General features: G+C 42.1%; 1 protein-coding gene across 1 annotated transcript in view; it reads right to left on the minus strand.

Moving 5' to 3' along the window:
• Positions 1-13,666, minus strand: part of ADAMTS12 (ADAM metallopeptidase with thrombospondin type 1 motif 12) — a 245,657-nt gene that overhangs the window by 32,071 nt on the left and 199,920 nt on the right. The window contains exon 18 of the mRNA XM_045565804.1: positions 5,882-6,092. Coding sequence (XP_045421760.1) covers positions 5,882-6,092 — 211 coding nt within the window. The remainder of the gene's footprint in view (positions 1-5,881; positions 6,093-13,666) is intronic.

Raw genomic sequence — 13,666 nt, forward strand, 5'->3', positions numbered from 1 at the left:
AAAGGAAGAAATTGTTCTGCCTTCCACAGGAAAGGAATCTGAGGCCCAGGGGCTTGCTTAAAAGGCTGCAAGTCAGTCACAGAATAAGAATTAGATCTATTTCACACCTCACCCCAAAACCTAGTACAACAACTGTACAGATAGCTATCCATGGAATTCACTTCTTGACTTCACCAAAATTTTGATTTCTGTAAAGTTACCCAAAGGTAGAAACTATTTCTTATTCATAATTGAACTCCAGGATAGCTTTTAGAACACAGTGAACACTTTGTACGTATTTATTAAGTGGCTATTTTACCTGGAAAAAAATGAGATATGGGAAAATTCTTGCTCATTTTTTAGCTGAAGTTCCTTACCTTCTCTAGTCCTATTTTAAATTTTGTCTGTGCAGGAAAATAATATTGATGTACAAAACTCCCCCTTTATTTTGTTTCAATCAAGCACAATCACTCACTGATGTATAATAGCTCTGAAATCAGCTCCTTTGAAAAGCGGGAGATACTCGTGAGCACAGGAGAACGTACAGCAGGGGGAGTGTCCAACCGCAGATTGAGACTCAACCAGTAGAGCTGTGGATTTAAGATCTTAACAACATACTCAAAGGTCCTGCTCTAAGATTGAACTGCCAAGGTCTGTTCTGAGACAATAATCACCATCATCTTTGTTGGAAGCAGTGCTTAACACACACTCATTTCCCACCCAAGTGGAGGCTATCAACTAAGGTCTTAGAGCCCACCAGGGAGAAAATGTCTCTTCTGGCACCTTCCATGACTCCACTGTGGTCCGGAAAAGGCAGGCTGGAGGTATTTATTTTTTTGGTTTGCCACAGTATTTCTGCCCTTCTTGTGTATGAAGATACTTTATGTTCCATCTATTTGGCTCATCCCAAGTCCCTCCCCACTTGTTACATTCTAATCCAAGCTCCTTGGATTTTCAAATCTCCACTTCACAAAATTTATCAGCCCAAGCAAATAATCCTCAATATACGTCTGAAGACGTTTCCACACTGGCTGCCTCGGGCAGGCGCAGTTCTCAGAGCGGATTCATAAACGAGGCCCCGGCTAATGCCAACTGCTCTCAGGCAGCAGGTGGTCTCCCTTTCAGTTTTTCTTTCCAAGAAGTATTAGACTAGATAGTAACATAATAGGAAACTCTTCCACGTTTCTTTTCTTTCTCTTCTTCTCCTCCCTCTCCACCTTTTTGTGGTTTGTTTTGACTTGAAATATTTCTAATATCTCCAGGGAAGTTAGACTTTATTTGCATACCTTTACAAGTGCAAACCTTTTTTAAAATGCAGAAGTATAGGGGTGTATGCCCTCCACGCCCACATTGAACTATGAAGTCAAACGATTATAAAAGCTCTGGGAAATAGCTTACATTCCCTGATCTGTCATTGCTAACTCTCTGCATGATTCGATGACTTAGTCTCAGCTTCCTCATCTGGAAATTGAAAGAAATGAGCACCTACTTTTCAAGGCTACTGTGAGAATTACATGAGACAATACTCTTGAAAGAGTGGCATAATATATAGACGACAGTTAGTAATTAAAGCTATTATTATCACTGTTGTAATAATGATGCTGATAATAATAATAGTGATAATAATAACAGAGGCCTTGGGGGTCCCCTATTTCTACTGGCCTGGGGGTGGCACAGAGAACTATCTTATCGGTGGGGTGGCGAGGTGAGCAGCTGTCTGGGTAGACTGGGTGCAGGCACCTGTCTAGAGAGACACATGTACCCACACTGGTCTATTGCTGGATTTTTTTCAGATTCACATTTCCTAGGGCGCTAACAGATAGCTATATATAGGTTTTAAATTTACAAATAATGAGTACTAAATAATCTTATTAACTGTGTGAATTTGCCCAACCTAAAAGATTAAGGCAGGAGGAGCAAATAATAGCTATCTAGCTGGTTGTTTAATTAAAATACATTAGATTTTGATATTTTAAAACAGAAGATTGTTCTCAAGCAGAAGTTCCAAATTGGCAGCCCAGGGCTCAGTTTGGCTCAATTTGGCTCACAGACACGTATTCTTTGGCTTGTTCAGTCTTAAACCAAACACACAAACAAAATACAAAAACTGAGCTAGTGGCCAACATTATAAAAATGAGTAGTTTTATATAAATAAAATTCTAGAGTTTTGGCTTCTCTTGGAAAAGCAGATGATCTGCATCTATTGGTGGCATTTCCAAACGGCAACTCAAAACCTCGTTAATGGAGGCCTGGGGTCTGGAGGAGGTTGTGTTCCCCAGCACACCTGCCTGCCCCCACGTCTACTGTCCTTAGCCAGTGGACACCGATCTTCCAAATTACCCACGGGTGCCGTTCCTTGGCACCAGGGCGTCTTGTGTCCAGCAGGACAATATTAGGTGTCCAGCAAGTACGTTGGGTCTCAAAGCTGAGTTGCCTTTTCTCTGGTGACGCCAGCACCGGCAGTGCCACTTTGTACCCAGCCCCACGCTTCTTCCAGGACATCTTCCGACCGTGTTTATCTCCTTAGGAGCTGTCAAGCCCTTCAGATGAGATAAACACACTACACAACACCACACTTAAAATCCATCTCAACTGGTAGTTTCAGAATTCTCAAAACCAGTTTCAGCTATGATTACCATATGCCCTTACCTTGTGATTTTGAACCCTGGGCCAGGCAAGCAGCTTGTCAACCTGTCAATGTCCTCTCTGGGAGTCATACCACTCTTGCTCTCCACCACGCCTGGACTCAGGCCTCTGGGTGGGGAGTGGGGTGCTGACAAAGTGGTTTGCTGCCAAATTTGTCAACTTCACCCACCCGGGAGTGCACTGCAGCGGTGGGGGTGGGGGTGGGGGCCCACAGTTGGCACAGAGCTGCAGTGCAGAGAGAGAGTTTGCTCAAAAACACAATTGCAGTTTATCAGAGGGTTTGGGCTAAAGGGCTGGGTAGAGGGAACAACTAATACTGTATTGTTCGGGGAATAAAAACATTTAATGTACACTCTTAGCAATTTATAAGTGAATTATTGGATCTCAAACTAAAACCAGCTTTGAAAGTAAGCTAAAACACTTAGGTATCTGTTAATAGGCTGAAATGTGTTCCCGCCACCAAAAAAAAAAAAAAAAAGATATGCCAGAGTCCTGATGCTCTAACCGCAGAATGTGACCTTATTTGGAGATAGGATCTTTATAGGTAATCAAGTGAAAATAAGGTCATTAGGGTGGGCCCTGATGCAATATAACTGGTGTCCTTATAAAAAGGGGATATTTGGACACAGAGAGCACAGGCAGCGATTGGGGTGATGAATTTACAAGCCACGGAACACCAAAGATTGACTTCAAACCACAGAAGCTGGGAAAAGGCAGGGAACAGGTTCTCCCTTCCAGCCTTCAGACCGAGCCAACCCTACTGACACCTCCATCTTGGATTTCCAGCCTCCGGAACCGTGAGAGAGTACGTTTCTGTGGTTTAAGCCATCCAGTCTGTGGTTAGGGCAGCCCTAGGAAACTAATACAGTAGTCTATATAATTAAAAAGAAAATCATAATCAACATGGCTTCCAACTGGTTGTCTGTGAGTAATTGTTTCAAACAAAGGTACCTTATAACTTTAGACTCATCTGGGGTGACTCAAACTACTCAGTGCAGACTCAATGACTGCTGGAGCAACATCCTGCACCAAATAATAGTGGTCTCAAGACCAAATCCAGATGATGAATACTGGGTACAAAGAATCACTATATCATCACTCTTAAAAACGTATCTGGGCATAGTTAGAATGTCAAAGACATTGCATCATATTCTAGCAAGGCTCATTAGAAGGTTGTTAGTAAGACAGCACAGGAAAGAAAGGAGGACCTATTCGATGAATATATTGATGCTGATTTAACTAAAAGCACTTCTCCTAATAACATCTCCTAAAGGAAGACACCAGCTCAGCCTTCCTGCTCAGCGCTGTCAAGTGGAAGCTAGAAACTAGATTCTGCAGGTGCTGTCAATCGACTACGCAATGGCCTATGTTTGGAACCACGCACACACGTACTTGTCACATCATGCCAAATTTTTGGTTCCTTGTTCTGCATTGAAGACAGGTTATTATACTTCCCATAAACAGGAACGCAATAAGAACTCTCAGCCAAATCTGTGATTGCAGTCCTCTGAAATAGCATTAAAACGCATACAACCAGTAAATTTTACATGACAAAAATTATTAACAGTTTTCATTGCAGCCAACACATTTTTGGTAAATAGATTTAGTAGACCAGTCACAATATCCCATTCAGCCTTATTTTGACAACACTGTAATTTACAGAAATCTAGGTTGTGGCCAGGCCACATGCTATGATTATTCCCACCCCCCTGGAATAGCAGGGAGAATTTTCAGCTTGTCACTGATGTGTGCACACACTTCAGTGCACAGCTCAGCAATACACCTGTAGTAGTGTGTAGGTATATTTTCTTTGCAGGGTACCTTTGTCTTTCCTTTGCTTTCCTTTCTTTTCCTTTTCAGGGTCCTTTCTCTCCTATTTGATAGGAAATCCTTATAATCTAGGGACCATACTTTCCATTTCTTTTTTTATTTTCACCTAGATGTCCGAGAGAACATCCTGTACAGAATCAGAAGCTAAATAAACCTAAACTGTGACTATGAGCTAATGAAATAGTCTTATAAATAAGGTTATATTAGTTGCCATATTCAAATGAGTGTTCTGCTTTCAAATAGATATCTTTAGAGATGGTGCCTTTGCTTATACACATTTTAGAATTCTTCTTTAGACAGACAGTACTTTCAGAGAAACTTTATAAGTTATACATGAAAAGCAGTCTCACTTATTTATAATCAAATATTACTTTTTAAACACAAAGGTTTTGATCACATTACTCACTTATCCATCATACTTAGTTCTAACTGATGGCATTCTCTTGAATAAAATATTTTCCATTTTCTCTGAAGATGAGTCTCAGAGAAGTTCCTAAACTATTCTGGTCAATGGTAGCATTGTGATGGAAAGTATGTGGTTTCTCAAAGAAGCTCATAAGATGAAGCCAGCATTCATGTCTAAATTCAGGCCTGTTCATTTTAAAAAATATTTATTTTCTAGTCATTCCTTAGGCCATTGATTGAAATGCATGTAGGGCAGCAGAGCTGAGGCCCTGGGAGACTCCCGGGCTCTTGGGGAAAGAAGAGCTTTACTTCCAGTAATCACTCCGGGAACACAACAAGGCCTGACTGAACCAGGTTCCATAGTGATCCAAAGAAAATTAAAGCCCCAGAATTTTTCATAACCTTCTAGCTTACTAATTTATAATTATACTCAGAATTATATCAAATTAATTTTGGGAACATGCAGCACTTATTTGAATTTATGTAGCTAATAATAGTAGATGTCCTGAACCTTGGGTGGGTTTGACCTCGACACATGCTGCATAGGCAGTCAATTTGTGGGAACTTCTACAAGTGCCAAATGTTCTACCATCATTCCACCATTAGAGCAACACTTCTTTGGTTTTAGTTAACTACAGTGATGTGCTGGTTAATGTTTAACAAACCACTTTTGGGGTGTATGGGGGGGAGCCCTGATTTGCTGCCAATGGTTTAACAATGGACACAGCAAGAATTCTGATGATTTATCAGTTAGTTGTCATGAACTCATACCAGCCGGGTGAACCACATCCATGTTATGTTAGAGAACCACTGAGCAAGTGAGAACAAGATCCTGTAGGAATGGAAAACAAGCACTGGGTGGTGGGAAATGCAAGAAACATGCCAGAGGTGATGAACGCTGACCATTTTTGCAATTTTACCGAGGTAGGGTCACTTTGGATTGGACAATGAGGAGGAGTTGGGGGGGGGGTGCTGCTGAAGCATCAGTAATGCCAGTTTCCCCTCTGGCCCCTGCACTCACCTCGCTCCAGTTGCCCACTGTCCAGTCCGACGGACACAGGATGTCTCTGTTACAGGACACAAGGGTCTTGGGCTTCAGCAGGTGCTGGCAGTCGGTAGGCAGGAGGGCCTGCTCATCCGAGCCCATGGTCTGGATGCACAGCACCGTTCGCTTCTTCTCGCCATGGGGCCCGCAGGTGGCCGAACACGCTTCCCACTCCCCGGCCCACCACCTACGGACAGACATGGACATGTCGGAGAACCTCACCAAGAGTACAGGCACATTCGATTCAACCACTTGAGAGAGCAGGAGCAGGAGCGCAGAGGACAGAGCTAGGAGGCCCTTGCAGACGCCCCAGCCGCTAGGGGGCGCGCTGCAGACGGTGGCGTGGCGACTCGTTCGATCGGAGCTCCGGAGCCCCACAGAACACCTGGCATAAGTAGCTGCTAAAAATTCATGTTTTTAAATGAGTATATATATATTCATTTAATATATTCATTATAAACACACACACACACACACCCTCTCTTTTCAGCCAAGAAAACTGAGGTCAAGATTTCTTCTGTGCGACTTCAAGTCTCACTTCCTCATCTATTCAATGGGTGTAAAAATATCGATTTTATATGAGTATTGTCGATTAAATGAAACGCCAATTCATGTAAGGCGCATAGTCAAGAGGCGGATACATAATAAGAACTCAATCATCTGTTATGGTTTATTGTGATTTTGACTGTTGCTATGGAGTGAAAGAATCCAATTAGACTCTAGGTCTCCTTGCTCTTAATTGAATGTTTTTCTATTCCAATGTGAAGCAGGCACTTAAACACTAATTTTTAAATTATTTAGGAGATTATCAATCAAGAGAATTGCCTTCATTTTTCCCATCTCCTGCAGGTAATTTGTTAATATTTTCACTGGTCCCTTTGATAAGAAAGAACTAGAAACAGAAGAAACTTAAATAAGATAATTTCTTATTTGTCAGCTGTTCTTGACAAATTGAACAGCTGAGACTGTTGGCAAAATGAATATTTTGGATATTCACCAGTGGAAAAACTGCTATGTGTGCCTTTTCTCTACCCCATTATCATGAATGTTTGACTCAAGATTCTAGGATGTGGGCCCACTGGTTACATAAGAAGTGGCTTTTGAAAATGGCAGGGAGCAGTCTTGGAAGCCGTCTCTTGTCCTCCTTCGCCACGATTGTGCAAATCTTCCCCAACACAGAAGACAGAAAAAGTATCTTTACGCAGTGTGGTTTGGACCTCCCATTGCTTTATGTACGGCCTGATTCTTCGTCCCTTCACGTAGTGAAAAAGTGGGATATTTCTATTTTTCATGGGAAAACAGTATACCAGGGGAAGTCCTTCATTACTGACTTGAAGAAAGCCTCCTGACCTTGAGATAGTACTGAATTTGGGTAATTTTCAAGAAGACAAACTTTTTACTATCGTTTTTGTTTACTAAATATTGGATTGATTTAAACAGAACTTTTTTCGATTTTCATACTTTTAATCTCAAGTTAAAAGTATCAGAAGAAAGCTATTCCTCAATTCTATAATACTCTCCAGTTAATAAGTAGTTATGATTATTTATTTATTCTTCTGTGTTTAACATCTGTGGATAAAGAGCTAATATTGGAACAGTATGATGTAAAACTAAATGAATGCCCTCTGTATTAATCTAATTATTTTGTCCTACTTCTGACTTTTCCAAGGGAGACCAGGCCAAGGGAATATATAAAATGCCATTCTGAAAAGGCCTCAATCTGAGCTGACTGCAAGGCTAATTCATCTAATTATCCACAAGTGATACTGAAACTTCCTGTTTTCTCTTCCTGGAGTTTTCTCTGTAGTCCACTGGGGGACATTTTGCATGTGCTTGTGCTATGATCTGAATGTGTTCCCCAAAATTTATGTGTTGGAAACTTAATCTCCAATGCAACAGTGTTAGGAGTTGGGGCCTAATGGGAGGTGTTTAGGTCATGAGGGCTCCACTCTCATCATGGCTGCTATAAAAAGGGCCTTTGGGAGTGGGTTCCCTCTCTTTCACTCTTCTATGTGAGGACACAATATCTGTCCTCTGCTGCCCTCCTGCCTTCTGCCATCAGGGTTCAGAAAGAAGGCCCTCACCAGATCAAATGCTGGTACCTTGATCTTGGACTTGCAGCCTCTATAACTGTGAGAAATAAATTTCTGTTCTTTATAAATTACCTAGTCTGTGGTACTCTGGCATAGCAGCACAAAAGGGACTAAGACTGCTTGTCAGTAGTTTAAAGTGAAAAACCACCCCCCCACCCCCCCACCTCCCCGGAGCCCGTAAAGGTCTTGTGGGCCTAGGACTCAGAAGCCATGGTCGAGTTCTCTGTAGTCTATCTCATTCTTTTGGGTGTCTGCCATAATCTCACCTCTTCTAGCAGATTTCTAGGATATTTATAACAGAATACTGTTTTTATATTTATAGGAGTTTTGTGTTTATATCTACAGATTTATAACAGAAGACTTTCAAAGTGCTCTGAGTGATTGGTGAGAAGATGCAAAGAACTCAGTGAGACAAAAGACCCAGCCCAAACATTTATTCTCCCTCAACAAGATGACTTCTCGGATTTAATCAACCCAGAATTAACAGCAACCTCACATGACCTTTTCTGTTCCTGCCATTGATCGTTTTCTTATAAGAATGGTGACGGCACTGACAAAGATTCTCTGTTGGCGAAACTTGAGTCAGGCTCCTGAACCCTCTCCCAGGCCTGTCTGTGCACTTCCTGTGCAATCTCTCTTTAGCAAAGAACCCTGATAAGTCAGTTTGGCAAGAACTCCCACTCTTGATGTCTGATCACGCTCGATATCTGGTTGGGTTCCTCATCCTCCCCCAACCCCCAGGTGGTGTCTGATTACCCTGGGCTGTCTCAACAAGAATCCTGTAAGTTGATTTAGCCAGAATCCCCCTGAGGTTTCTTCTTAGTAACTTTCCATCCACTGCCCACCCACACCCCCACCCCCACACTTGACTCTATGTTCACTCCTCTTTCATGAGATTTTCCTCCCAGTCTTCCTTTCATTCAGATCAGAAATTCACAGGCAGTGGAGATTTCTACATGTCCCTCTCCAGAAGACATTTAAGGATGTCTGAAAACATTTTTCATTGTCACAAATGGAGGGGTTGCTATTGGCATTCAGTGGGTAGAAGCCAAGGATGCTGCTAAACCTCCAACAATGCACAAGACAGTTCACCATAACAAAGAGTTATCCAGCCCAAAGTGGTAATAGTGCTATGGTTGAGAAACCTTGATTTAAATCATATGCCATTCTTTAGTGCACTGAAACCTACATGCAGCTGCCAGAGTCAAATGAATCTTTATCAGATGTTTATTGAGCACTCTGGATATGCTGGGCACCATCACAGCTGTTGCCTAGCAGAGCCTTGTTTTGCTCAGAGCCAAAGTTCAGAGAGGAGTCAGGAGGGAGAAGAGACTCAAATGACCTCTGTCTGGAGCCAGCTACACTTTAATTCCAAAGAATTTCTTTCTTGACAGGCTACTCTGTCCTGGAACATGCCATGCAAGGCTTTTAGCCTGAAAGCCATTGGCCATGGAATACATATTTCTTATGTTTAGATAATCAGAAGCTTTCATTAAATCTTTAGAAAAATCTGTCTTGAATACTCCTTTGGGGAAGAACACAGAATGTTCAAGTTGGATGTAAAAATAAGATATTACTGAAGAAAAATGATCTAGAAATAAAAAGATTAAACGTTGCACATGAAGTTCTTTAGGGATGGGAAAGGACAGCTCTAAATGATGGGTATGAACTTTTCAGATATTATAGAAATTAGATGACAAAAGAAGATGCTGCAACTTGAAATTCATATATAAGAAAACTATTAGACTAAGCTTGCAGAAACAAATAATATAATAGAGCAATCTTCAGTTATTATTTATTTAGTATTTAAAAAGCAGACTGGGCATAGTGGTTCATGACTGTAATTTTAGCCCTTTGGGAGGCCGAGGTGGGAGGGTTCACTGGAAGCTAAGAGTTCAAGACCAGCCTGGGCAACATAGGAAGACTCTGTCTCTACAAAAAAATTTAAAAATTATCTATCTGGACATGGTGGCACACGCCTGTAGTCCCAGTTACTTGGGAGGCTGAGGCAGGAGGATCGCTTGAGCCCAGTAGTTCGAGGTTACAGTGAGCTATGATCGCGCCACTGCACTCCAACCTGGGTGACAGAGTGAGACCCTGTCTGTAAAAAATAAGCAAATTAAATTCCTTTGATCACTTTGTAAATTTGCATGCATGAATGTATGACTTACTTTTGGAGTCAGACTTTTCTGCTCATTAGCTTTTCAATTTTCATTGTGTTTTAATTTGAAAGAAATATTTTTAGTTTGGGAGTTGTGGTTCTAGCCCTGAAACCTGCTAGTCTGAGATCCTGGCAGCAGCCTGGTGTGGCAGCACAAGCAGAGCCTTCTCAGAAGACATCTGGGCTCCTATCCAGACTCTAGAACTTGTAGCTAAGTCACCTTCGAAAATTTTTATGAAGGCTTTAGAGTCCTCATCTGTACAACGAGCATAAAAATATCTACCAGTCAGGGTTGCTCACAGGATGAAATGATATGGCAATATGGAAAGGGCTTGGCAAATAGTGGGTGCTTAAGAATTGCCAGTTTCCTTTCCAGCCTTTCCCCCTAGGGCATGGCGTCAAATTTCTCTGAATCATTATCTCCTCTTACACCCCCTGGGGGTAACAGTTACCCTCTGTCACCTGACTACTTCATAAATATTTGCAGAAGCTAAAATGCAATCATATATAAGAAGGGCTTTTGTAAATTAACCATTTTGTTTGAATGTTTTATGGAATTCTATTTAGGTTATCATATCCCACCTGAGAACACATTTTCAGAAATTGTACCTGTACATCTTATATTTAGTCAACATTTGCAGGAGTCAAAATCTTTACCAAGTTAGAGAGCCCTATCTCTTTCAACAAAAATGGACTACACAATAGAATCACCATGTGAGACTCTGTAATTGTTACTTTTGCTAAAGATTTTAGTCCATATTTTAGTCCAGATGAATTAAATAAACAGACATGGATTCAGAGAAAGGAATGTGTATCTATCTATATCTATATATAGCATGAAGACAAAATAAATTTTTAAAATTAAATTTCAATAAAATTAGCTACCTGGTGTCAAGTAATCCCTTAAATACAGATATTATAGACTTTAAACATAAATGTGTACATATATGTATGTATGTATATATGTGTATATATGCGTGTACGTGTGTGTAACATGCATGTGTGTATTACCTTGAGTAAAACAAAAACAAGGGCAAACATTTTGCTTTTGGTGTTCAAGAAAACACCATTAAGATCATTAAGATCTTTTTCTGAAGACTGTGTCTTTAGCTTGAATTTTGAACCGGGTGAATTCAGGTTTTATTTGCTAAATCTGTTGATCTTTAATGACCACAAACTGGGGCACAGACATTAATCATGTACAGAAATAGCTTCAAAGAAACACAGACCTTGGGAGATAGATACCAGCCATGGGAAAAGTAGCTTAAATCAAAGCAAAAAAAAAAAAATGCTACTACATGACAAAGATTTCAAGAGTTGTCAAATCGTTTATGCTTTGCTCTTCTTCCTTAAGTAAATGCTTCAAATCATTTGGAGGACATTGTTTCCAACACCACAGCGGAAGCTCGGGGATAGGACGGGTTGTTTTCCACCCGTGAAGTGTGACTATAGAATGGCAGAGACGGCAGCTGCAGAAGTGGTCACCAGCTCACCAAGGGGAGCTGGGCACTAGATGTCACGTTTGCATAGCTGGGACCACATGTGACTGTCTGGTGGCCCAGCTCATGTCTATGGCTGTTGGCACTTCCATTTTGGCTGCCAGAGCTTCATTACTGGTTTCAGGAGAGAGAGGTTATATAATTGTCCATTTCAAAATTTTGCTCTGAATCAACAAGCTACATCTGTGTGCTCAGCTTAAGAAGCATCGCAGCAGAAAAGGGTATCATGTATCTCGCTCTAACAGGCTGCTCTCAGAGGCAAGAGATGAAGAGATGCCAATTGAGCTCAAAGCCTCAGGAAGGGCAGGGACCACGTGGACAGCAGGCAGGAGGCAGGGCCCTGGGCGACGGATCCAGACAGTCGGCAGCTGGTCCCTGACCTGAGGACAACAGCCTCTCTCTGCCAGTGTGTATGGATCTCACCTTGCCTTCCTGACTGTAAGCTTCTTTAGGGGGTGACATATTTGTGCCTTTCCAAAAAATCCTTTGCCACATACCCTATGGAAACCCTAATCATTTGGTTTTCCAAGCTTTGAACCTTCTGTGAGCTGATGGAGGGATCTCCTTTGCCCTTCCCTGGCCTTTACATCACGTTTGCATTAAGCTGCCTGTTTTAGTTTCCTGTGGCTGCTGTAACAAATTACTCCAACGTGGTGACTTTAAACAACAGAAATGTAGTCTCTCACAACTCTGAAGGCCAGACATCCAACATCAGCATTAGTGGGCTGAAATCAAGGTGCCAGCCGAGCTGTGCTCCCTCTAGAGGCTCTAAGGAATATTTCCTTTTCTTGCCTCTTGCAGTTTGTAGTGGCTGCCAGCACACTGTGGCTTGTGCCCATATCCCTCTAATCTTCAAGGCCAGTGTCTTCAAATCTCTGCTTTGTCTTCACATCGCCTTCTCCCCTGTGTGTGCTGAACTTTCCTCTGCCTCTCTCTTACAGGGACACTTGTGATGGCATTTAGGGACCACGTGGATGATCCAGGATAATCTCTTCCTCTCAAGACCCTTAACTTTAATCACATCTGCAGAGACCCTTTCTCCAAATAAGGTAACATTTACAGGTTCCAGGGGTTAGGATGCGGCTATCTTGGGGGCCATTTTTCGGCCTACTACTATGCACTCTGGCCGACTTCAAGTCCACAGAGGTTGGCCCGTATCTCTTAAGAATGTCTTTATCCGGCTCCTCCTCTGGGTCTGCGTCTCATCAGGCTTTAGCCTCAGTTCACCTCCTGTCCTCCAGCCTCTGGGCTCTTGCCTCAGTAGCCATTTCCCTCCATCAATCTAGCTACATTTTAGTAGAGGATTTCCTCCAGCTAGAAAGTTCTGGTAATTGGAGTATAGAAGTAGGTAAAGACAACCACTTTTATGGGAAGTGAATTCTGGAAATAGGTCAAGTTTTTAGGGACAAGTGAACAAGAACATGTCAGGTACAGGCTGATGTCTGTCCTACAACAGGGAGCTGACACTGCATCCACTGTCTTCTCTGACTGTGCTGCTCTGACGTAGGTGGCCAATGTCCCCAGCTCCTCCTGGGCCTCAACAGGTGAGCGCCTGCAGGAGGATCGTTGGAGCCCACCGCGTCTTGCTCAGAGTTTGCCTCGCTTCAGACACAGCCCAGATAAGGAGGGAAGTGTGTGCTTCTTGTGGGAGGCCGCTGAGTGTGATGGAGACCACAGACAGCCCTGGATTCAGATCTCTGCTGCCTACTTGTTTCATGACATTGAGCAAAGCGACAAATATTTCTTCCTCTGGAAATTTGGCACAATAATAATCTTTCCGGGTAGTTGGGAATAATAAAGACAATATATAAAGTTTCTCAACACGTGGCCAAGAGTGACGTAGGTGCTCAATAGACGGTAACTGTTATTTGGTTATTGTCTCCCTTGCATCTCTCGTGGGAAACAGCAGGTGCTCAGCAGTTAACTGCTTGTCATATGGAGGCCAAGGCAGACTACATAGAGCCATAAAAATAAGAATGTGAACCCCAGGGATAAAATTAGTCCAAAG

This window comes from Lemur catta, chromosome 12 (assembly GCF_020740605.2).
Source record: "Lemur catta isolate mLemCat1 chromosome 12, mLemCat1.pri, whole genome shotgun sequence".
Classification (NCBI taxonomy): Eukaryota; Metazoa; Chordata; class Mammalia; order Primates; family Lemuridae; genus Lemur; species Lemur catta.